The 25,581-nt window shown below is 48.9% G+C and overlaps 1 protein-coding gene across 1 annotated transcript in view; it reads left to right on the forward strand.

Annotated features, from left to right (window-relative positions):
• Positions 1-281: 281 nt before the first annotated feature.
• Positions 282-25,581, forward strand: part of LOC116520166 (neurexin-2-like) — a 181,670-nt gene continuing 156,370 nt past the window's right edge. Inside the window, exons 1-6 of the mRNA XM_032234317.1 lie at positions 282-459; positions 4,659-4,685; positions 10,562-10,681; positions 12,511-12,892; positions 15,139-15,329; positions 25,166-25,339. Coding sequence (XP_032090208.1) covers positions 282-459; positions 4,659-4,685; positions 10,562-10,681; positions 12,511-12,892; positions 15,139-15,329; positions 25,166-25,339 — 1,072 coding nt within the window. The remainder of the gene's footprint in view (positions 460-4,658; positions 4,686-10,561; positions 10,682-12,510; positions 12,893-15,138; positions 15,330-25,165; positions 25,340-25,581) is intronic.

Genomic DNA, 25,581 nt, shown 5'->3' on the forward strand with positions numbered 1-25,581 from the left:
GAGTAAGTATATTTCCTGAAGGCAGAAATAGGTTTGTTTCAATAGCTTTGGGGTAAAGCAACTCACTCCCTCACCTGCACCTGATAGGTAGAGAGGAGAGGTATTCACCCAGCCTGCTTTGATTTCCCCACCTGGCTGGGGGAGTTCTGAGCTATGACATTCCCACGCCTGGAAGTGGCTTAGGCCAAGCGTCTGCTTTTATCTCCATTCTTACCTGCCTTTCTTGTCTCCCCCCACCTCCCCCCTGGACAGAGGCCACCGTGCTCAGCTACGACGGGAGCATGTACATGAAAATCATGCTGCCTACGGTCATGCACACCGAGGCGCGAAGACGGGTCCCTCCGGTTTATGTCGCAGCGAGCGTACGGCTTCATGATGGCCACCACCTCCAAGGAATCGGCCGACCACGCTTCGCCTCGAGCCTGGACGGGGGGCAGATGAAGCTCACGGTCAACCTAGGTAACCCCTGCTGGCCCTGGCCCCTCCCAGGGGCTGGTGGTCCCCTCCTCGGTCTCCAATTCTCTCTGTCCGGGGAGCCACACGGTGGGTGGGTGGGTGGGTGGGGATGTGAACCTCACACGGCTTCACCAGCAGTTTTAATTCTGGCAGAGGAATCATCAGAAAAACCTGCGTGTCACAATTGCAAAATCCACCTGCTTGGGTGCGAATGGAAATCCGTTCACTGCCTTGGACACGAATGCAGAAATATTACACTTTGGGCTGCTTGTTTTGGGAGGGCTGGAGCCGCTTGCAAACGCCCCCATCCCAGAGGGGGATACTCGTGAGTAAAAGCCCCCCCCCCACTTTGTAAGGAAGGACTAGCGAGGTGCAAAATATTTCTCAGCATTTCCTCTTCCAGAACATCCTGTTTTTGTCCGAAGCTTGTTTGGATGAATTGAAATTAAACCAAATTGGATGAAAGCATTTTTTTTCCCCTTTTGGGTGACACAAACCCATAGAGACGAGGTGGCTCAGTGGCTAAGACGCTGAGCTTGTGGATCAGAAAGGTCAGCAGTCCGGCGGTTCGAATCCGCGTAGCGGAGTGAGCTCCCGTTGCTTGTCCCAGCTTCTGCCAACCGAGCAGTTGAAAAGCAGGTAAAAAATGCAAGTAGAAAAATAGGAACCACCTTTGGTGGGAAGGTAATAACAGCGTTCCGTGCACCTTCGGCCTTGAGTCATGCCGGCCACATGGCCACGGAGACGTCTTTGGACAGCGCTGGCTCTTCGGCTTTGAAATGGAGATGAGCACCGCCCTCTAGAGTTGGGAACGACTAGCACATGTGTGAGGGGAACCTTTACCGTTACCTAATTTCAAACGATTGCTAAGTCGCTAAGTGAGGACTACTTGTAAAAATAATTCAAACGCTCTCTTAGTCAGGACTAATGATCACGCCCCGATGGATTTTTTTTCTTTTACTCATGAGTAATCCCATGGATTTCCTGGAAGGGGATTTTGCCTGCTTTTTCAGCAAATATCGCCAATCGTTGCAGTCGCGAATAAAACCCAGCCAGAAATAAGGGTGCCTAAAGCCAGCAGCCGAATGCCTGATCTCTCTTTCCCTGGTCTTTTCCCCCCCCCCGGGGCACTTGGAGATCCTGCTGTGATCCAGGTGGATTTTGATTCCTCAAATATAACCCACCCACCCACATACACAGCCCCAAATCTACTCAGATTTCTCTGCACCTGGGGTGGGATGAAAGATTCTGTCTTGGGAAGAGATTCCATCAACCAGCGTCCCCCTTTTGAGGGTCAAATGTGGGTGCAGAGTTTAAGCCTCTTCCTTGGGTGTTTCTAACTAGCCAGGGAAGGGCAGCTGTCCTCTCTCTCCTGGCCGTTAGACCACCGTTTTCGTGGCTGGGCTGAGAGAGAGAGAGCTCGTTCTGCTTCCTGGATGCCTCCCGTCCCCTCTCGTTGTGGGTTTTTGACCCTTCATCGGTGCATAAACAGCCAGCCCAGAGCAAGCAGCCACAGGGACCCAAACTCAGTCTCTCTCTCTCCCTCCCCTCTCTGTCTCTCTGTGTGTGTGTCTCTCTCCCTCCCTCCCTCTTCCCCTCTCTCTCTGTCTCTGTCTCTCTCTGTTTCTCTCTGTCTCTCTCCCTCCTCCTCTCTCTGTCTCTCTCTGTCTGTCTCATTCTCTCTCCCTCTCCCTCCCTCCTCCCCTCTCTCTGTCTCTCTGTCTCTGTCTCCTTCTCTCTGTTTTTCTCTCTCTGTCTCTCTCCCTCCCTCCCCCTCTCTCTGACTCTCTCTCTCTCCCTCCTCCCCGCTCTCTGTCTCTCTCTCTCTGTCTCTTTCTCTGTTTCTCTCTCTGTGTTTCTCTCTCTGTCTCTCTCCCTCCCCCTCTCTGTCTCTCTCTTTCCCTCCCCCCTCTCTGTCTCTCTGTCTCTGTGTGTGTTTCTCTGTCCTTCCCCCCTCTCTCTGTCTCTCCATCTCGCTCTGTCTCTCTCTCCCTCCCTCTCTCTCCTTCTCTGTTTTTCTCTCTCTGTCTCTCTCCCCCCCTCCCCCCCTCTCTATCTCTCCCTCTCTGTCTCCTTCTCTCTGTTCCTCTCTCTGTCTCTGTCTGTCTCCCTCCCTCCCCCTCTCTCTGTCTGTCTCTCACTGTCTCTCTCTCCCTCCCCTGCTCTCTCTCCTCCTCTGTTTCTCTCTCTGTCTCCCTCCCTCCCCCTCTCTGTCTCTCTCTCTCCCTCCCCCCTCTCTCTGTCTCTCCATCTCACTCTGTCTCTCCCTCCCTCCCTCTCTCTCCTCCTCTGTTTTTCTCTCTCTGTCTCTCTCCCTCCCTCCCCCTCTCTCTGTCTCCTTCTCTCTGTTTCTCTCTCTGTCTCTGTCTGTCTCCCTCCCTCCCCCTCCCTCTGTCTGTCTCTCACTGTCTCTCCCTCCCTCCCCTGCTCTCTCTCTCCTCCTCTGTTACTCTCTCTGTCTCCCACCCTCCCCCCTCTCTGTCTCTGTCTCTCTCTCTCTGTCACTCCCTCTCTGTCTCTGTCTGTCTGTCTGTCTGTCTGTCTGTCTGTCTCTGTCTCTGTCTCTGTCTCTGTGTATATGTGTCTCTTTCTCTGTCTCTCTCCACCCCCCACCCCACCCACAATCTTCCCCGTCTTGCTTCCCAGCACGTTCTCCCCCTCCCAAAATAAACCTGGGAATTTCTGCTTTTCCCACCAGAGACGTTTCCCGGTCCCGTGGCTGCTTGCACCCACTGCTCTGCCGAGGTTGACGGCGCGCTGCGTGGCCTGGCTGTGCAGCTTGCAGAAAGGCCGTGGGTGGCAGCCCTTTCGCCATGGGGTGGGTGGGGGGAGGCATTGAGTTGGGGTGGGGTGGGGAGGAAAGGCTGCCACTCCCCAATTTCCCCCCCTTTCTCTGCACAGCTAATCATGACAAGGGAGCCGCTTGCCAGTGCCAAGGGAGCCCCAAAAATCAATGGGAGGAATAAAAATCCGCAGCATTCAAGATCGGCATCAGAAGCTTCTCCTGGCTGGTTTCTCATGGCCATGGGACACCCCACCTTCCCCATAACTTGGGATTGTGCCGAAAACTGCTGTTTTTAAATGCTTGCAATGACCAAGGGCCCATTTTGAGCATCGTTCCCTGGGCATCCGTGGTAAGGAAGGCTGCATGGCAGCCTCTCTCAACCGGGGTAACTTTGAGGAGGGTGGACTTCAACTCCCAGAATTCCCCAGCCAGAAAGCTGACCTCATTAGGCACTGAAGATGCACACACCCATTGTTGCGACCCACCAGTGGCCAATGGAACTGGCAGCAGATACAGACAGTGAGGAGGATTGGGGAGGAACCTGGGCCAATCCTGGAGTCTGGGGAAGGCTCTGAGGAGGGCTCTCTGTTGGAGGCAGTTATCAGTGAGGCAGAAGAACAGCTGGAGCCTGTTCCCAGTGTGCGCGTGCACAAAGTTGCCAGAGGAAGGGAACGGCTAAAGAACAGGGGTCGACCTGGGAGGAAGGCCACAGGGGGATGGTGAATGGCCCCTCCCAGAGGAAATAAAAGGGGAGCGAAAGGGGAGTGGAGTTTGCAGGAGAGACCATTAGTTCAATTCATTGGTTCGTGACTCTCTGAGACTCCTGGCCAAGTTCTGCAGATATCTGCCTGGCAGCTCTCCAAGCCAGAGAAGGTCTGTGACTGTAAATCCTCCTTTGAAAGACTTTGCTGGATGTGAAGGAGCAGAATTCACAGTCAATTAATGAAAGGGGTTTTTGTCGGGACAACAAGGAGTTTGCTTGGGAAGCCTCGGTCAGATCACCCATCCTGCTAAAACCGCCTGCCGTCCTTCGTGCAGAGGTCAGCTGTGCTGGCTGGGAAATTCTGGGAGTTGAAGTCCACCCGCCTTAAAAGTGGCCAAAAGGTTGAGAAACACCGGCGTTAGCTGGGTCAACCGACCTGCCTTCGCCCTCGGGGTACAAAACAGCCCACAACCAAATTGGGGTTTGTCTCTTTGTGTCACGGATCGAGGGGTCCGCCTGTCCCCCAGTTGGCATCCTGGCACCCTCCTCTACGCCAAGGCAAGCGTCTCCCTTGTGGCGTCGCCCGTCCCCGGATGGTGGCCTGCATTGCTGTAGTTTTTTTGGGTGTTTGGTGACAAATGTTTCCTTGAAGGATATAAAACTCTCGTTCTCTTCTCTCTCTCCCCCTCCCCACCCCGCCCCACCCCGTCTCAGACTGTGTCAGGATAGGCTGTAACCCCAGTAAGTTGCCTTCTCATTGTTTTTTTTCTTCTTCTTTCTCTCTCTCTTTTGGAATCTTTCTCTTTCTTTCTCTTTCTCTGCATCCATCTTTTCAAGCCTTCCTTTTTCTTCAGCTCGCTTGCTTTGAAACCCGCAGTTGGGGGGCTTCCCCTCTCGCCCCCCTGCTCCCCCCGCTTGGGTCTTGTGCAAGGGGAAACACGTGTGTGTGTGTGCGTGTTTGCATGTGTGGCTGTGGAATGAGGGGTGGGGGGAGGCTTTTGAAAGGAGAAGACGGGGCCGAAAGGTGGGAGAGGAGATGAGGGGAGGCTGGAGAAACCAATCTTTCAGAGGGGAAAAATAAAATGGGAACCGTGGTGCTTTCTCAGCTTGGTGGTTTCCTTGCAGACGTCCCATGACCCAACTAGGTAACATCGTCAGTGCTAGAAGGGGGAGGAGGAGGAATGTGGGATCTTTGGTGGTTTCCTTGCAGGCGTTTCATAACCCAACTAGGAAACATCGTCAGTGCTAGAAGGTGCTGTTTAACACCTAAAAATGACAGGGCGTGCGGCAGAATAGAAACAGAGAGTGATCGCCACTCCCTGCCAGCACTGATGGCGTTGCCTAGTCAGGTAATGAGACACCTGTGGGCTCCTCGGTGCTCTCGGAGCTTGGGGGTTTCCTTGAAGAAGTTTCATGACTTGACTAGCTAACATCATCAGTGCTAGAAGGGAGGAGAGTTTGTGGAGAAGGAGGAGAGAGGAGGATTCTTGGTGATTTCCTTGAAGACATTTTGTGACCCAACTAGGTAACATCATCAGTGCTAGAAGGTGGAGGAGGAAGAACGTGGGATCTTTGGTGGTTTTCTTGCAGAGGTTTCATGACCCAACTAGGGAACATTGTCAGTACTAGGAGAGGAGGAAGAGGAGGAGGAGGAAGAGGAGCAGGAGGAAGAGGAGGAGCAGGAGGAAGAAGAGGAAAAAGAAGAGGAGGAGGAGGAGGAAGAGGAGGAGGAGGAGGAAGAGGAGGAGGAGGAGGAAGAGGAGGAGGAGGAAGAGAGGAGGAGGAAGAGGAGGAGGAAGAGGAGGAGCAGGAGGAGGAGGAGGAGGAAGAGGAGGAGGAGGAAGAGGAGGAGGAGGAGAAGAAGAGGAGCAGGAGGAAGAGGAGGAGGAGGAAGAGGAGGAGCAGGAGGAAGAAGAGAAGCAGGAGGAGGAGGAGGAGGAGGAGGAGGAAGAGGAGGAGGAGGAGGAAGAGAGGAGGAGGAGGAAGAGGAGGAGCAGGAGGAGGAAGAGGAGGAGGAAGAGGAGGAAGAGGAAGAGGAGGAGGAGGAAGAGGAGGAGCAGGAGGAAGAGGAGGAGGAAGAGGAGGAGCAGGAGGAAGAGGAGGAGGAGCAGGAGGAGGAAGAGGAGGAGGAAGAGGAGGAAGAGGAAGAGGAGGAGGAGGAAGAGGAGGAGCAGGAGGAAGAGGAGGAGGAAGAGGAGCAGTAGGAAGAGGAGGAGCAGGAGGAAGAGAAGGAGGAGGAGGAGGACTGTGGGATCCTTGGTGGTTTCCTTGAAGACGTTTCATGACCCAACTAGGTTACATCATCACTGGTAGAAGGGGGTGGGTATAAACAAATGACTTGCCCTTTCAAAGTTGGTTGAAATGATGATGTTAGCTAGTCAAGTATATGTGAATATACTTAAATGTTCTGGAAAGAGTGCAGAGAAGAGCAACCGAGAGGATTAGGGGGCTGGAGGCTGAAACATAGGAAGAACGGTTGCAGGAACTGGGCCTGGCTAGTCTAGGGGGGAGAAGGACTTGGGGGGGGGGGACCAGGGTAGAAATATTCCAGTATTTGAGCGGCTGCCACCAAGAAATTATTCTCCAAAGCACCTGAAGTCAGACAAGAAGCAACAAATGGAAACCCATCCAGCAGAGAAGCTAACCTGGAATGAAGGAGGAACCTCCTGACAGTGAGGACAATTAACCAGTGGAACAGCTGGCCACCAGAGGTTGTGGGTGCTTCATCGTGGAGGCTTTTAAGAAGAGATTGGAGAAGACTTTGTCTGGAATGGCATAAGGTCTCCTGCTTGAGTAGAGGGCTGGACTAGAAGATCCCTTCAGCTCTATTCTCATTGATTGATCTGATTGATTGACTGACTGACTGACAACGAGGACAATTAACCAATGGAACCGCTTGCCACCAGAAGGTGTGGCTGCTCTATCACTGGAGGTTTTAAAGAAGAGGCTGGACAGCCGCTTGTGTGAAATGGCCTAGGGTCTCCTGCATATTATAGTGGTGGATTCATTAGTAGCCCAGTGATTATTGATTAGGCAAAAATGAACAGAGGCAGGACGGGGGTTTCCTTCTTGTAGGTGGCCCCACATCGATGGGGTGCAAGGCCTGTGATTCAAGAGGCAGGAAACACCTCTCCGAGCAGAGATGTCAGCGTTCCAAGTACCATGAAGAATTAAATCAGAGTCCAAGGCAAAACGATCCTTAAAGTTCCAATTTAATAAAGCAGACATCTTAGCACATCTGTGTTAATCCCTATACTGGAAATAACATCAGAATCCCACCCAGCTAAAAGTTCATGATCTTGTCCCCACCCCCACAATCCATCACATGGTCTCCTTCTTCCATGCTGGCATCCACACCCAGCTGCTTCCGGTCAGGTGCACTGGTGCGGAGACAAAATATGACCTTGGCTTCTAGTAAAGAATGAAAAACAATACATTCCACAATCTCACTCCTGTCTATTCCCCCCTCCCATCAACTATACTAATGGAACAGCATATTGAAATAAGAGAAAGTGTGGCAGGCCAAAATTTTAAAAGGAATATAAATGCACTCACATGCAAGTGGCCATGAGTTCCACATCCCAAAAAGGAAGTTCTTTTCGAAGACTGAGATTTTCTTTCATTTAGCTCTGAAAAGAGGACCCCAAAGGTCGAACATGGCGAGGAAGGGAGAAAAAAATCTCCCCCTTTGCACATTTAAAAATTTCTCCGTATCTCTCCGTTCCTCCTTTTGCCGCGAGGTTAAAAAAAAAACTCCAACGTTTTAATCTTTTCTCCCTACTGGAATTTTTCTCTAATCCTCCTAAATTAGAAATGCAAGTCTGTTTTTTTGCAATATTTCTTCTTCTTCTTCTTCTTCTTCTTCTTCTTCTTCTTCTTCTTCTTCTTCTTCTCCTTCTCCTTCTCCTTCTTCTTCGCTTACGGATGCAAACCCAGAAAATTTGATCCCTCTTTACGGTATCGGAAGCAGATTTAGAAGAATACAAAGTCCATTGGGCACAAAAGGAGCCGTGAATCGGTGGAAAGGGATGGGGGGGAGACCTATATCCTTCCATGCAGCTAACTCCAGCCCCCCCCCCCCCCAAAAAAAACCCCACACAGGAGCAACCTAAAACTACCCAGAATCTTGCGGGTGGGCCCTTTGGGGTGAAATGGCTTGTTTCTCGCAGCCTGGATGGTGCACCGATTCCTTGAGACACAGACCGTCAACAAAATGCACATTTGGGGTAGAACAGGGAGGTGGGGGGAATTATAACAATTTCAGGACCCGTGGACTTCAATTCCCAGAATTCCTTGAGCCAGGTATGGCTGGCTCAGGAATTCTGGGAGTTGAAGTCCACAAGTCCTAAAGTTTCATCGTTGGTCACCCCAGTATGGGTCTAGTTAAGGGCACCAAACTCAAAACCGAGAGGCTCTGGATTCTGATCCTGCCTTAGGGTCTTGTTGCTAAGCAAGTGTGGGATTCAGCCGGTTCACATCGGTTCAGGAAATCCGGGTGTTAATTTTGCATCCGGTTCGACGAACCGATTGTCGCAAGGACCGGCTGACTTCACCCACCCACCCCTCCCAGGAGTCTGGGAGGGCGAACAACGGGCCTACTGGAAGTATTGGAAGTCCAGAAATTGGCCTGTTTCTGGCCTCTGGAGGACCTCCGGAGAGGCCGTTTTTGCCCTCCTGGAGGCTCAAGCTAAGCCTCCGGTACCTGGAGAGGGCGAAACCTCCCCCCACTGTGGTGCAGGAGGCCAGGTAGCCCACATCTACCATGGTCACGGCCACCCAGCAACTGGGCAGAGAACCGGTTGCTAATATTTTTCAATCCCACTCCTGTTGCTAAGCCCCAGTGGCATCCAGTTTTGGGTGCCAATTTAGTTGAGAAGCCTCCTTGTTTGTTTCTGGGACTAAAGACGTGTGAGAATGTGCACAGCTTTACTATATGAGACAACCCAGGAGCAAATAGATCAAACAGAGGTTTGTACTTAAATAGTAGTTGCATCTACAAAGACTATATACATACACATTCTTTAGTCAGACCTCAAACGAAACAACAATCAGCAATTACAGCATGGAAGCACACATGGAGCAAGAGATATGCCTCCAACAGGGCCTCTTCTTATTACAGGCTCTTAAAGTGATCTCAGCCCAAAAAATCTTGCTGACTCATTCCCAGCATTACATCATTGTAGCAGCTGGTCAGCTCTTAAATCTTTACCCTGACAACACCTCTTTCTTCTTTTCCGTGGATATTTCTCATCTGCCCCCAAACCCATAATGCAAAGCCTCCTGAAGCCAGGGGATTGCACGGCAATGATTTTTGGCAAGTTTTCCCCCAGGAGCTGCAGGGGAGAAAGCTACCTTCGTAACTGCTTCCTTTCATCGTCTTCTTGACTTGCTCTGAAGGGTCAAGATACAAGTACAGAAAGACCCTCCCCCACCCGGAGGCCTTGGCCAGGATCTATCCCCCTCTACCCCCAATCCCCTTTTTTACTAGCCCCCCTCCCTCCTCTACAGAAGCCTGCCTGGCTTACAAGAAGAGACTGGAATGCCATTTGTCAGCAATGGTGCAGGGTCTCCTGCTTGGGCGGTGGGGTTGGACTAGATGACCTCTAAGGTCCCTTCCGACTCGGATCATCTAAATTTAAATCAAGACCAGGGACAGGTATGCCTTGGCCTGTAGAAGGATGCTCCGGGCTCACACCTGTTGTCAGAGGAGCTTGGCTGCAAAATTCCGGACACCCACTTAATCCTTAGAGGCAGGTGAGTCGGGGAACTGGCAGGTGCTTAGAGATGGAGGGGATGGGCTGTTCTAGGTGTGGGGTTCTGGAGTCTGGGGAATTCTGGGATCTGACTTTTAAAGGAGAAACACCCATCTAAAGTGTGCATTTATGAAAAAAGGTTGCAGGAACTGGGTACGTCTAGTTTAATGAAAAGAAGGACCAGGGGAGACATGATAGCAGTCTTCCAATATCTCAGGGGCTGCCCCAAAGAAGAGGGAGTTAAACTATTTTCCAAGGCACCTGAGGGTAGAACAAGAAGCAATGGGTGGAAACTAATCAAGGAGAGACGCAACCTGGAACTGAGGAGAAATTTCCTGACAGTGAGAACAATGAATCAGTGGAACAGAAGTTGCCTCCAGAAGTTGTGAATGCCCCAACACTGGAAGTCTTTAAGAAGATGTTGGACAACCATTTCTCTGAAGTGATGTAGGGTTTCCTGCCTAAGCAGTGGGCTGGACTAGAAGACCTCCAAGGTCCCTTCCAACTCTGTTATTCTATTCTATTCTATTCTATTCTATCTACCAAAAGGTTTGATAAGGGATTAAGGTGGCTGCACCCACACCAAGATGGGATTTGTTTAAATGCCCATACTTGCTTTCCGAGAGCTCTGTGTGTGCATGTGTGTGTTTGTGTGTGTAAGTGTGTGTGAGGGTACACACCCCAGGAATGAAAGGTGCTGTGAAATTGTTGGCTGGGGATTCTCTGTCTCTGGGGCTGCATTCCCTAATGGGGGGAGAGGGGAGGTTTGGGGTTGTCAGTGGGAGGGCGCGGAATCCAGCCGCTCTCCGATACCCCCTCCCCCCCGAAAACAGCTGCCTCTTGACCTCACCGTCCTGCCCACAGGTAAAGGGCCAGAAACGCTCTTTGCTGGCCATAAACTCAATGACAACGAGTGGCACACCGTCCGGGTGGTCCGGCGTGGGAAGAACCTGCAGCTGTCCGTGGACAATGTCACCGTGGAAGGTAAGCCAGAGTGGAACAGATGCTTGTGATAAAAAGCGTGTGGGTTCACACAACTCCTTAGGCCAGTGTTTCTCAACCTTGACAACTTGAAGACGTCCAGACTTCAAATCCCAGAATTCCCCAGCCAGCATTGCTGGCTGGGGAATTCTGGGAATTGAAGTCCGGACGTCTTCAAGTTGCCAAGGTTGAGAAACCCTGCGTTAGGCCATGGGTCTCCAACCTTGGCCACCTTAAGACTGGTGGACTTCAACTCCCAGAAGTCCACCAGTCTTAAAAGGGCCAAGGTTGGTGACTTTGCTGGCTGAGGAATTCTGGGAGTTGAAGTCCACCAGTCTTAACGTGGCCAAGGTTGGAGACCTCTCCCTTAGGCTACAGAAAGATGGGTTAATTGGCTGGATTTAACTCTATAATGCAGCTCTCTGGACCCATTCCAGGTTTGTCCGCCATTCTGACCGCAGGTAGTCCTCGACTTATGGCCACAATTGAGAGAAACCACAATTTCTGTTGCTAAGCAAGGCAGTCGTGCCCGATTTTACGACCACTTTTGCCACGGTTCTTAAGCGAATCACTGCAATGGTTAAGCGAATCTGACTTCGTCCATTGCTGCAACTGTCATAATGTGAGTCAGTTGCCAAGTGTCTGAATTTTGATCAGGTGACCATGGGGATGCTGCAACGGTCGTAAGTGTGGAACACAGTCATAACTTGCTTCTTTCAGTGCTATCTTTCACTTTGAACGGTCACTAAATTAATGGCTGTAGGTTGAGTATACAGGCAATCCTCAAATAACGACGGTTCATTTAGTGACCGAAGTTACAACGGCACTGACAAAGGCGACTTGGGACCAGTTTTTCACACTTACGACTTTTGCCGCATCCCCATGATCACGTCATCAAAATTCAGACATTTGGCGACTGATTCATACTTACGACGGTTGTAGGGTCCCAGGATCACGGGATCCCCTTTTGCGACCTCCTGACAAGCAAAGTCAAATGGGGAAGCCGGATTCACTTAACAACCGTGTGACTCACTTAATAACTTGCAGCAATTCACTTACCAACTCTGGCAGGGAAGGCGGTAAAATAGGGCAAAGTTCGTGTAACAATTGTCTTGCTTAACAACATCCATTTTGGGCTCCATTATTGTCGTAAGTCGAGGACCACCTGCATTTCCCTTCCCTCCACGTTGAGGCCATCCTGTGCATCAGGTGAAGTTGTAATAGAAAGTGCAGCTGGAAAAGGGGCTGCCTGATTTTGGGGCATTAAATAAACACACCTGAGTTCACCTGTGTGTGGAAAAGGAACCGTTTGCCATTCTTGCTTTCTGCCACAAGAGGGCAGCAAGCGACCTCAAAAAAAAAAAACCTGGCCCTTTTCCTGTCTCAGAATCTCAAACAGTCACCCGCTTTGGCCACTAGGGGGAGATTTAGAACAAGGCATCCAGGAGTGGAAACAAAACAGCTGGATTTTGGTCCAGCTGCCACTCTACAACGTTTAAAAAAAAAACCTGGTTTGCCGTTGTTTGTGGCTTTGCACGCTCTACATAGCCATCCCATTTGTAGTTACACCTCGGGGGGTCCCTGATTGATTGATGGATGGATTGATTGATTGAAATGGTATAAGATCTCCTGCTTGAGCAGGGGGATGGACTAGTAGACCTCCGAGGTCCCTGCCAGCTCTATTCTGGTTGATGGATTGGTGGCGAGGGGGCATTGCCAGTCTCCATGCCCCCCGCTTCCCAATTTAGCCTCTTCCCCGGCGTTCCCTCTCCCTCCTGCGGCCTTGGCATGCTAACATTTTGCCCTCCCCGCCCTTTGCTTGGCCCAAGCAGGGCAGATGGCGGGCGCCCACACCCGCCTGGAGTTCCACAACATCGAGACGGGCATCATGACGGAGCGGCGGTTCATCTCCATGGTGCCCTCCAACTTCATCGGCCACCTGAGCAGCCTGGTTTTCAACGGGATGCCCTACATGGACCTCTGCAAGAACGGCGACATCAGCTACTGCGAGCTCAACGCCCGCTTCGGCCTGCGCAGCATCATCGCCGACCCGGTGACCTTCAAAAGCAAAGCCAGCTACCTGGCGCTGGCCACGCTGCAAGCCTACGCCTCCATGCACCTCTTCTTCCAGTTCAAGACCACGGCCACCGACGGGCTCATCCTCTTCAACAGCGGCAACGGGAACGACTTCATCGTGGTGGAGCTGGTCAAAGGGTGAGGACGGACAGACGGACGGATGGCATTGGCCCTCGGGCTCTGCTGGGGCTCGGCTAGGCTAAGCGTCTTTGCTTCCAGCCCGGCCCCTGGCAACGGCAGTCAGTGGTCAAACTGTGTCCTCTGGCGTGTTGGGGTGGGGGGAGGAAAATCCCATCTCCAGGACAGAATTCCCTCCCCTTCCCCCCCCCCCCCCCGCTAACAGCCATTTGCCCACTGGGAGAAGATTCTGTGCCATCCTCATTGCCCACACAGGGTGCCCCCCTCCCCCAGCCACACTCGTTCATCCATGACAAATTCCACTTTAAAGGAACAACTTCCTACTCCCTCCCTCTCCCTTTTCTTTCTCCTTTCTCATTTCTTCCGTACATCTATCTCTCTCTGCGTGCTTTTTTCCTTCTTTCCACCCAACCTTTCCATCGCTCCATCATTCCTTCTTCCCTCTTTCCCTCTTTTCTTACCCTCCATTCCTTCCTTTCCTCTCTCTTCTTTTCCTCCCTCCCTCTTTCACTCTTTTCCCTTCCTTCCTTCCTTCCCTTTCTCTCCCTTTTCCTTCCTCCCTCTCTCCCTTCTTTTTCTCCTTTCTCATTCCTTCTTTACATCCATCTTGATCCTTGCTTTTTTCCTTCTTTCCACCCAACCTTTCCATTGCTCCATCATTCCTCCCTCCCTCCCTCCCTCTTTTGTTACCCTCCATTCTTTCCTTCCCTCTCTCTTCTTTTCCTCCCTCCCTCTCTCACTCTTTCCCCTCCCTCCCTCCCTCCCTTCCTTCCTTCCCTCCCTCCTTCCCTCTCTTTTTCCTTCCTCCCTCTCTCCCTTCTTTTTCTCCTTCCTCATTCCTTCCTTACATCCTTCTCTCTCCTTGCTTTTTCCCTTCTTTCCACCCAACCTTTCCATTGCTCCATCATTCCTCCCTCCCTCTTTCCTTACCCTCCATTCTTTCCTTCCCTCTCTCTTCTTTTCTTCCCTTCCTCTCTCATTCTTTTCCCTTCCTTCCTTCCTTCCCTCCTTCCCTTTCTCTCCCTTTTCCTTCCTCCCTCTCTCCCTTCTTTTTCCCCTTCCTCATTCCTTTCTTACATCCTTCTCTCTCCTTGCTTTTTCCCTTCTTTCCACCCAACCTTTTCGGCGCTCCATCATTCCTCCCTCCCTCTTTCCTTACCCTTCCTTCTTTCCTTCCTTCCCTCCCTCTTCTTTTCCTTCTTTCCTCCCTCTTTCCCCTCCCTTCCCTCCCTCCCTCCATCTTTTCCCTCCCTCTGTCTTTTTCCTTCTCCCTCTCTCCTCTTTTTAGGAATCCCAACCAAGCCAAATTACCACCTCAGCTTTTCCAACCCCTCCCTGCACCCGCCAGCCTTCCCCCTCTGGGGTCTCCTGCCAAGCTTCCGATGGAGAAACCCACTCAATCCCCAGGCCAGCCCCGGGATCTCCTATTGCAGGCAGACCAAAGAGATGGCCGTGCAGAGTGGACCTGTGTTTACAGAGGTCCAGGCACCAGAGTTTAATCTCCTCCTCTTGCCCCTTTGGAGTTCAGTGGCTGCTAAGGGCTTCCCTCGGTCGGGGTCCCTCGGAAGATGCCCGCTCTGGGTTGGCCTTTTCATTCCCCTGTCAGTCGGCCTCCTGCCTTGTAGGCCAAAATAACCATTAAAAATGGAAAATATTGATGAGGCATTGGAATAAAATTCTCCACCTTGGTCAGCTGCTTTTATACCGAGGGTGTGGCTTGGCTGGCTGATGCGAGTCATCTAAAGCAGGGGCGGGATTGAGAAATTTTAGCAACCGGTTCTCTGTTTCGGTTGCTGGGTGAGTGTAGCCATGGGGGCTTGGCTACTCAGCCTCCTCACGGCGGCGCGTTTTCGCCCTCCCCAAGCTCCGGAGGCTTTCCCCAAGCTTCCAGGAGGGCAAAAACGGCCTCCTCCAGGCTCCGGAAGCCGGAAATGGCCCGTTTTTCACCCTTCCAGAGCCTCCACACAGGCCCTCCACTTACCTGGCCTGATGAACAGACTGTGTGGAGACCTCTGGGAGGGGCGGGGAAGGGCGGGCGAGGCCAGCCACTCCATGCAATTTACTGGTTCGGCAAACCAGATGTAAAATTAGTATCCACTTCTCCCAATCCGGTGCGAACTGTCCGAATCTCACCTGTGATCTCCTGTTGTAATTTGGGCTGAAAGGTAGAATCGATGGGATTGAATTGAATTAAATATCTTTTCTCCCCCCCCCTCCTGATTCCTCCTGTCCTGGCCACCCGGTAGGTACATCCACTACGTTTTCGACCTGGGCAACGGGCCGTCGCTGATGAAGGGGAATTCAGACAAGCCGGTGAACGACAACCAATGGCACAACGTCATTGTGTCCCGCGACACGAGTAACGTCCACACCCTGAAGATCGACTCGCGCACCGTCACACAGCACTCCAACGGGGCCCGCAACCTGGACCTCAAAGGTGAGGGAGGCCACGGAATTTCCACAGCGGGGGCTGAACGGGCAACCCCTAGCCCCGCGGTCAGAACTACAGAACCCATAAGCAGGGGATACGGGATGGCAAACTCTGCAAGGAATTGTAAGCTGTCAAAGCAGCAATTCCCGGTTTAGACACCAGGGGGAGACAGTTAGGCTCGAAGCAGGGAAAAAAATAGGCCCAAATCTATGATAGTTGATAGAGATTAACAGGGTTGGAAGGGACCTTGTAGGTCATCTAGTCCAACCCCCGGCCAAGCAGACCCTCTTAAATACGCAGCTTAGTAAGGAAGGAATATATTACAGGCAGTCCTTGACTTACAACCACAATTGAGCCCAGAATTTACGTTGTTAAGCGAGACATTTGTTCAGTGAGCTTTGCCCCATCTTACCGCCTTTCTGGACACCGCTGCTAAGTGAATCACTGCAGTTAGGAACACGGTTGTTAAGCGAATCCGGCTTCCCCCTTCGGACTTCGCTTGTCAGAAGGTCGCAAAAGGGGATCGTGTGACCCGTCATAAATAGGAACCAGTGGGCAAGAATCTGAATATTGATCACGTCAGCATGGGGATGCCGCAACGGTCACACCAGTGAAAAACGGTCATAAGTCTCTTTTTTTTACTGTCGTCGTAACTTTGAACAGTCACTGTGTGAACTGTTGTAAGTCGAGAACTACTTGTCCTCTGCCAGAAATGTGGTGGGGCAAGGACCTATTTAGTCCTTTGCCTTTGGAAGTTGTGGGAGCTTCATCTCTGGAAGCTTCCAAGAAGAGACTCGGCTGGCCTCTGTCAGAAACGGTGTCGGGTCTCCTACTTGAGCAGGGGGTTGGACTAGATGACCCACAAGACCCCTTCCAACTCTGTTAATCTGTTAACCATCTAGTTTTCCTTACGATACGTTTTATCTTCCGTTTCTGGAAAACACCACCCGATTCGATGACTTCGATCGTGGTCCACGGTCACCAAAACAGCTGCTTCTAATGCAGTGATTTAGCCAAATGTTTGAGGCCACTTAGAGCATCTGTCCTGGAAGGCCTGATCCTGCTTTGCACAAAAACTAGGAAGAAAAGGAAGAAAAATTGTGTATTGAGCCGTGAAAGAATAATATTACGCAGAGCAACATTCCGCGCAACTTATTTATTCGCGGCTCCTGGAGGGGTTGGAAATTAGGCTTTGCAAATTGGCAGAGGGCTCAAATTCAGGGAACACCAAACATCTTGGGGGGCACCATCAGAATCCAGGGAGACCTTAAGAAATTAAAAGAACGGTGGAAACGTTTGAAATAACAGACAAAACAGAGCTGGAAGGGACCTTGGAGGTCTTCTAGTCCAACCCTCTGCTCAAATCAGGAGACCAAATAGCCTCCTGCCTCGTCTCTTCTTAAAAGCTGCCAGCGATGGAGCAGCCACAAGATTTGGATGGCAAGTTGTTCCACTGCTTAATTGTTCAGTAAATTCCTCCTTAAGTTTAGGTTGCTTCCATAAGTTTCAATCAGAATGCAGCTGGAAGGGACCTTAGAGGCCATCCAGTCCAACCCCTTTCTCAAGCAGGAGACCCTATACCATTCCAGACAAATGGCCGTCCAGTCTTTTCTTGGAAGTTTCTCCTTCCTTCCAAATTGCTTCTCTCCTTGATGAGTTCCCATTCGTTGCTTCTTCTGCCTTTCGGGTGCTTTGGAAAATAAATCGACCCCCCTCTCCTTTATGGCAGCCCCTCAAATACTGGATTAATATTAATCACATTAATCATGATTAATGTTAATAATAATAATAGATTAGTATTAATCTCATTCATACCTTTTTAAAATTACTATTCCATTCCTTTTCTGCAGTTTTCATAACACATTCACTGCTCAAATGGAACCGTTCATAGGTTTGTATATCTGGGTGAGAAACACGAACAATATTTGAAAAGCTGAATAAGGATTGGAAAGGACGACAAATCGAGTCCTGGTTTTTTTTAATCAGGGGTGTGTGTGGGTTGAGGAGTTCTTTGGAAATCCATGGCTAGATTTTAGGATGTCAGTGGCCTCGGATTGGAAAAACATTACAGCATTACTTTCTACTTGACATCTAATGAGATTTAACTTTTCATTCAATAATCGGCGTAGGCAGCGAAATCATTTATGGCCCCTTGACTCTCACTGCGATAAAATTGGCTATCTAGAATTAGCACGCTCTAAAAAAAAAAGATATTGTTATTGATTTAATGGGGTAATTAAAGAAGCACGGATATTACTAGATTATACATTTGTCCGTTGTTAATATTCGAAAATAAATAGTTTCCTGTCTATTGATGGATGGATGGATGGATGCAACTTATACGTTTGCCTCCCTGTGCAAAGAATGATTTTATCTGGTGCATTTAAATACATTTTGCTGAGAAGGCGTCTGGGGGTTTCCCTCTGGCGCACAAAACTTAAGAACTTCTAACTTAGCCCAACCGCTGACTAGGGAATCCATGATAATGGTCTTCCAATATTTGAGGGGCTGCCCCAAAGAAGAGGGGGAGTCAACTTATTTTCCAAAGCATCAGAAGAAGAAGAAGCAATGGGTGGAAACTAATCAAGGAGAGACGCAACCTGGAATTAAGGAGAAGAGTGAAAACTATTAATCCTAATAGTGAGAACAATTAATCAGCGGAACAGCTTGCCACCAGAAGTAATGAGTCCTCCATCCTTGGAGGTTTTCAATAAGAGATTGGACAACTATTTGCCTGGAATGGTAGAGGGTTTCCTGTTCGAGCAGGGGGTTGGACTAAATGACCTTCAAATTCCCTTTCCAACTCTATTATTTTGCTATTCAAGAAAGATTCAATCTGGAACTAAGGAGAAACTTCCCGAGCTCCATATGAGCTGGCAGAGGCACCGCGGGCCGGTCCTTCACTGCAGGCCAGATCTAAGCAACCACATATGGCCCCCTGTCCCTGAGTTTGAAACCCCTGGCATAGGGTCTCCTGCTTGAGCAAGGGGTTGGACTGGATGACCTCCAAGGCCCCTTCCAGCTCTATTCTGATTGAAACCTATCAAGGAGAGAAGCAGCCTAGAACTAAGGAGAAATTTCCTGACCGGGAGAACAATTAACCAGTGGAACAGCTTGCCACCAGAAGTTGCGGGTGTGCTCCAACACTGGAGGTTTTCAAGAAGTGATTGGAGAGCCATGTTTGTTTGACACGGCATAGGGTCTCCTGCTCGACCAGGGGGTTGGACTAGATGACCTCCAAGGTCCCTTCCAAGTCTGTTATTCTGACAATTACGTTCCCTCTGTGCCCTCCCTTAGTAACCAACTTAACAACACTGTCCAGAGAACATGGATAGAATTTCTGAATCAGTCTTAAAATTTTTAGCTTTGGACTGTTTCTTTCTTCCATGGGTTCCCTTAAAAACAGGATATGGCATTCGCTTTATTTTTAATTCCTCCGTAAAAGAGGCGTGGGAAACACCCATCGGAAAGACGTTTTCTCTAGATGCTTCTTTCCTAAAATCTATCCTTTCCATCTCCCCTATGTGGGTTTTTAAAAAGGGATGCGGTGGCTCAGTGGCTAAGATGCTGAGCTTGTCAACCATAAAAGTCAGCAGTTTGGCGGTTCGAATCCCTAGCGCTGCGTAACGGAGTGAGCTCCCGTTCCTTGTCCCAGCTTCTGCCAACCTAGCAGTTCGAAAGCAGGTAAAAAATGCAAGTAGAAAAATAGGAGCCACCTTTGGTGGGAAGGGAACAGCGCTCCATGCGCCTTTGGTGCTGAGTCATGCCGGCCACATGACCACGGAGACGTCTTCGGACAGCGCTGGCTCTTCGGCTTTGAAACGGAGATGAACACCGCCCCCTAGAGTCAGGAATGATTAGCACATATGGAGATTTTGCAAAATCCTTCCCCAGGAGTGGGGAGGGAATGGGGATTTTGCAGTATCCTTCCCCTGCCATGCCCACCAAGCCACAGAACCGGGAGTTAAAAAAAAATTGAATTTCACCACTGTTCCAGTCCAGTGGCGAGTGAGATGTTTTGCCCAGGTTAAAAGTCTTCAACACATTCGCTTTAAATGAAAAAAAAAAAAAACCTCACACAAAAGAAAGAAAACAGAGGTTGAAAAATAATTAATTGCTTCTGCGATTGCAATGGGAGGAAGAGAGACCTTTGCAGTCTCAGTGGTTCCTTATCTGTCACAGAAGATGCCGATCTTGCTGGCAATTTATGCCGGAACGGTGCCCGTGTGCATTTTTAACCGAGCGAAATATCAACTTACAAACGGACAAACCTTTTGCTTGGAGGGAGTTGATCGTTTTCATGCTCCGGAGGGGTTTAAATTAGCTTTTTAAGTGTGACAGTTTGGATACGGTGGAGTTTTTGGTTTTTTTAAAACTAATTCAATAAGCTAAACAAAAGGAATCCGGAGCATAACAGAGAGGGAGAGAGAGCTGTAGACATCATAATTAATCTAATGTGGGCTGTGACCTTTAACAAAATTGCTCTGAGCGGCTCGCAGACCTTAAAGAAGGAAGAAATATTTTTTTTTAATAAAAAAAAGCACTTTGGGTCTCAGCAGAAAAGCTGCATTTTTGGGCGGTGGGGAAGTAGCATTCTGGATCTGTGGGGTGTTTTTCCCTCCCCCACCCGCCGGGGGGGGGGGGGAGGCATGCTGGTGTTGATCGAAGCCGTTGTGTGTTGGAAGTGCCTAACTTTACAAGGGTATCCAACTGGTAATTCTCGACCTATAACCTGTTCTGACCCAGTTCCCCAGACACGACCACCCCTCAAAGATTCCTTTATTAGGAGCGCCGGTAGCCCGGCAAAAAGTCTCTCTCTCACCGCAGGCTTACAAGTCCGTCCGGCAGGGAGATGAATAGTCATCTGCCACATCTATTCACCTCCGCCCCCTGCCTTTTATCCCCAGAGTTAGGGTGGGGCTTTGCTAGCAGTGGTGGCTCTTCCGTCCCAAGGACTGGCCCATAGATTTCCACTGCTCTCCTCTCCTCTGTCACTTCTATTCATCTCCGCCCCCTGCCTTTTATCCCCAGAGCTCGGGTGGGGCTTGCTAGCAGTGGTGGCTCTTCCGTCCCAAGGACTGGCCCATAGATTTCCACTGCTCTCCTCTCCTCTGCCTTTTGCCCATCTGTATGTCAGGCAGCTGTTCCTCCTCTTCCTCATCAGCCACCTCCACACCGGGGGGGGGGGCTGTTGACCCTCCACCTGAGGGCTGACGGACGGCCCAAGCTCTGCCTCTGCCCCCCCCCCCGTCTCTCTCTCTGCCAGCTCCGTTCCCTCATCCCTCTCGGAGCCCCCAGGTTGCCCTGATGCTGACCCCGACTCCCACATCTCTTTCACCTCCTCCGATTTGTTTGCTGGAGGGGTTGGCGGCCAACCACAAGATAACCATTTACCGTATTTTTCAGAGTATAAGATGCTCCGAAGTATAAGACGCACCTAGCTTTTGGGGAGGGAAAACAAGGGGAAAATATCTGCCTCTGCTTCCTAGCAATTTGCCTCCTTGCAGCAAACAGCAAACAGTGCAGACAATATACGCTGTTTGCTGTGTTACATTTCAGACTATACTTGTACAGATGCTGTTAAAATTGAAGTGGCTTTCTGGAAGTATAAATTATTCTCTGCTATTTAAAGGAAGATACAAGAGCACTGGGCCTCTCTTCAGATCGAGCATTTATTTTAAAAAGCTTCTTCATTTCATTAAGCTGTCTAGAACAACAATAAACAGTCTTTAAGAAATAAGTCTAATAATTTGAACATTCTATAGGCATTTGAAGTTACTGACTTACCTCCTTGCAGCAAACAGCCTGATTAGCACAAGAAAAAAAAATCTGCTTCTGCCTCCCAGCAATTTGCCTGGTGGAGCAAAGAGCAAGTTTCACTTTCAGTTTCTCCTGATCATAGCAATAGCAATAGCAGTTAGACTTATATACCGCTTCATAGGGCTTTCAGCCCTCTCTAAGCGGTTTACAGAGTCAGCATATCGCCCCCACAGTCTGGGTCCTCATTTCACCCACCTCGGAAGGATGGAAGGCTGAGTCAACCTTGAGCCGGTGAGATTAGAACCGCTGAACTGCAGATAACAGTCAGCTGAAGTGGCCTGCAGCACTGCATCAGCTGTTTCCGGCTGCAGGGATTGCTGTAGCCTATTGCACTTTTGCTGCAAGGAGGCAAATTGCTGGGAGGCAGAGGCCAAAGGATGGGGGCGGTGGGTGGGTGGGGCTAGATTCAGTGTATAAGACGCACCCAAGTTTTCACCCTCTTTTATGGGAGGGGGGGAAAGGTGCGTCTTATACTCCGAACAATATGGTATTTGTGCAAAGTTACAATGGCACTCAAAAAAAGGGACTTATTACCGTTGGTCACACTACGACCGTTGCAGCCTTCCCACGGTCACATGACCAGGATTCGAAAGCTTGGCAACTGGCGTGTTCTTCTGACGGCTGCAGTGTCCCGGGGTCATGTGATCGCCTTTTGCGACCTTCTGACCAAGCATGGGGAAAGAAGATTCACTTAACAACCATATTACTAACTTAACAACAGGCAGTGATTCACCTACTAACTGCTGCGAGAAAGACTGTAAAATGGGGCAAAAAAAAACCTCCACACTTAAATGTTTCGCTTAGCAATGGAAATCTTGAGCTCAATTTGGTCATTAGTCAAGGACGACCCGTAAAGTCTTTGGGTTGAGTGTGGGCCCTTGGGGGGCTTCCTGTAGTTTTCTTTGCCATGATCTTCTAGGGCTATTTTTGGATTTGTCTGCCTGGTCTCCAATCCCAGGATCTCCCCTAGGTCTCCCATCCCCGTGCTAGCCAATCTGACCCAAGAGAACCAGTCCAAGTCATTCGCTGTGAATTCTGCAGAAATCCATCTGAACTCTTGCAAGGAGGGAAGGCTGGGAAAATGCGGCTTTAGATGCTGGTCAGGTTCAAAATGGAGAAGCAGCGTGGTGTAGTGGTCAAAGGCACCAGGCTAAGAACCTGAGAGGCTGTACGTTCTGCAATGGCCACATAAGTGGGACTTGAACTCAAGCCAAGACATTAACTTGACAAAAAGCCTCAGATAAAAGCCTCTCTTTAGTTCACCCTAAGGGACGCTTAGGGGCTAAGACGCTGAGCTTGTCGATCAGAAAGGTCAGCAGTTTGGCGGTTCAAATCCCTAGTGCCGCATAACGGAGTGAGCTCCCGTGACTTGTCCCAGCTTCTGCCAACCTAGCAGTTCGAAAGCAAGTAAAAAATGCAAGTAGAAAAATAGGAACCACTTTTGGTGGGAAGGGAACAGCGTTCCGTGCGCCTTTGGCGTTGAGTCATGCCGGCCACATGACCATGGAGACGTCTTTGGACAGCGCTGGCTCTTCGGCTTTGAAGCAGAGATGAGCAGCGCCCCCTAGAGTCGGGAATGATCAGCACATACTGCATGTGTGAGAGGAACCTTTACCTTTTTAGTTCACCCAAAGGAGTTAGTTACATCCAGACTTGTAAAATCTGTCACGGGAGCTGTAGCAATAAAAGTAAAACTGGCTTGTATTTATTTAAGAAGACTTTTACGGCCACCCAGCTCAAGTCCGGAGGCATGTAAGGATAAAAACAGATAGAGATAAGTGATAGATAGACAGGAATAGACAGATGAGTGATAGAGATAGATAGAGATAACTGATAATAGATTGATAGATAGATAGATAGATGGATGGATGGATGGATGGATGGATGGATGGATGGATGGATGGATGATAGATAGATAGACAGAGATAGAGACAGATGAGTGATAGAGATGATAAGAGATAGATAGATAGATAGATAGATAGATAGAGTGATAGATACAGAGTTAAAGATAGATGAGTGATAGAGACAATACAGATAACAGATAGATAGATAGATAGATAGATAGATAGATAGATAGATAGATAGATAGATAGAGATAAGTGATAGATAGATGGATGGATGGATGGATAGATAGATAGATAGATAGATAGATAGATAGATAGATAGATAGATAGATAGATAGATAGATAGATAGATAGAGATAAGTGATAGATAGACAGAGAAAGAGACAGATGAGTGGTAGAGACGATAGATAGAGATAAGTGATAGATGGATGGATGGATGGATAGATAGATAGATAGATAGATAGATAGATAGATAGATAGATAGATAGATAGATAGATAGATAATAGATAGATAGAGATAAGTGATAGATAGATAGATAGATAGATAGATAAAGTGATAGATAGACAGAGATAAAGATAGATGAGTGATAGACAACAGAGATAACAGATAGATGATAGATAGATAGATAGATAGATAGATAGACAGATAGATAGATAGATAGAGATAAGTGATAGATAGACAAAGATAGATGAGTGATAGACAACAGAGATAACAGATAGATGATAGATAGATAGATAGATAGATAGATAGATAGATAGATAGATAGATAGATAGATAGATAGATAGAGATAAGTGATAGATAGACAGAGATAGAGACAGTTGTGGTAGAGACGATAGATAGAGATAAGTGATAGATAGATAGATAGATAGATAGATAGATAGATAGATAGATAGATAGAGATAGATAGATAGATAGATAGATAGATAGATAGATACATAAAGTGATAGATAGACAGAGATAGAGACAGATGAGTGGTAGAGACGATAGATAGATAAGTGATAGATAGATAGATAGATAGATAGATAGATAGATAGATAGATAGATAGATAGATAGATAAAGTGATAGATAGACAGAGATAAAGATAGATGAGTGATAGAGACAACAGAGATAACAGATAGATAAATAGATAGATAGATAGATAGATAGATAGATAGATAGATAGATAGATAGATAGATAATAGATAGATAGATAGATAGATAGATAGATAGATAGATAGATAATAGATAGATAGATAGATATAAGTGATAGATAGAGATAGAGACAGATGAGTGGTAGAGACGATAGATAGAGATAAGTGATAGATAGATAGATAGATAGATAGATAGATAGAGATAGATAGATAGATACATAAAGTGATAGATAGACAGAGATAGAGACAGATGAGTGGTAGAGACGATAGATAGAGATAAGTGATAGATAGATAGATAGATAGATAGATAGATAGATAGATAAAGTGATAGATAGACAGAGATAAAGATAGATGAGTGATAGAGACAACAGAGATAACAGATAGATAGATAGATAGATAGATAGATGATAGATAGATAGATAGATAGATAGATAGATAGATAGATAGATAGATAGATAATAGATAGATAGATATAAGTGATAGATAGACAGAGATAGAGACAGATGAGTGGTAGAGACAATAGATAGAGATAAGTGATAGATAGATGGATGGATGGATGGATGGATGGATAGATAGATAGATAGATAGATAGATAGATAGATAGATAGATAGATAGATAGATAGATAATAGATAGATAGATAGATATAAGTGATAGGTAGATGACAGATAGGTGGATAGATAGACAGATACAATGGACAATAGAGAGGCAGAAGACAGACAGAGATAGAAGATTGGCAGACAGATGATAGATATGTAGGTAGGTAGACAGATTATAAGATAGATAGATGATAGATGATAGATAGATAGATAGATAGAGGTGGAGATAGAGGCACAGCACACAGAGGACAGAGGGACAGCATAGATAGACAAATAGTTCATCAAAGGTCTCTGCCATCCGACTCCCAGCGACTCTCCTCCGAGGGCCTTTCCCTCCTCCAGGACCCCCTTCCGTGTCTGAAAGAAGGGGAGCCCCAGCCTTTCTCCCCCCCTCAAACGGCGGGAGGGGCGCCAGGGCCGCTAACGCTCCTCTCTTGGGCCTTGCAGGGGAGCTGTACATAGGAGGCTTGAGCAAGAGCATGTTCAACAACCTGCCCAAACTGGTTGCCTCTCGGGACGGTTTCCAGGGCTGCTTGGCCTCCGTGGACCTCAACGGCCGACTCCCAGACCTCATCGCCGACGCCCTGCACCGGATTGGGCACGTCGAGAGGGGCTGTGACGGTGAGCGGGCGAAGGGGTGGGTGGTCCGCCTTGGCTGGGGTCACAGACCCAGCGGTACAGGCAGAGGGAGGAAGGGCCAAAGGGCAGGAATATGGAGCAGGAGGGGGACCCGATGCCCGTCCCCCCTGCAGAAATGGACCCTGGCCGCTTTGATCTTTTCAACCCCAAAGAGCCTGTTCAGACGCTGAAGCTCTGGGACCCCTCCCCTCTCCCCCCCCTCAAGAAAGGACGCCTGCTCAAGA

The sequence above is a fragment of the Thamnophis elegans genome, chromosome 17, assembly GCF_009769535.1.
Source record: "Thamnophis elegans isolate rThaEle1 chromosome 17, rThaEle1.pri, whole genome shotgun sequence".
Classification (NCBI taxonomy): Eukaryota; Metazoa; Chordata; class Lepidosauria; order Squamata; family Colubridae; genus Thamnophis; species Thamnophis elegans.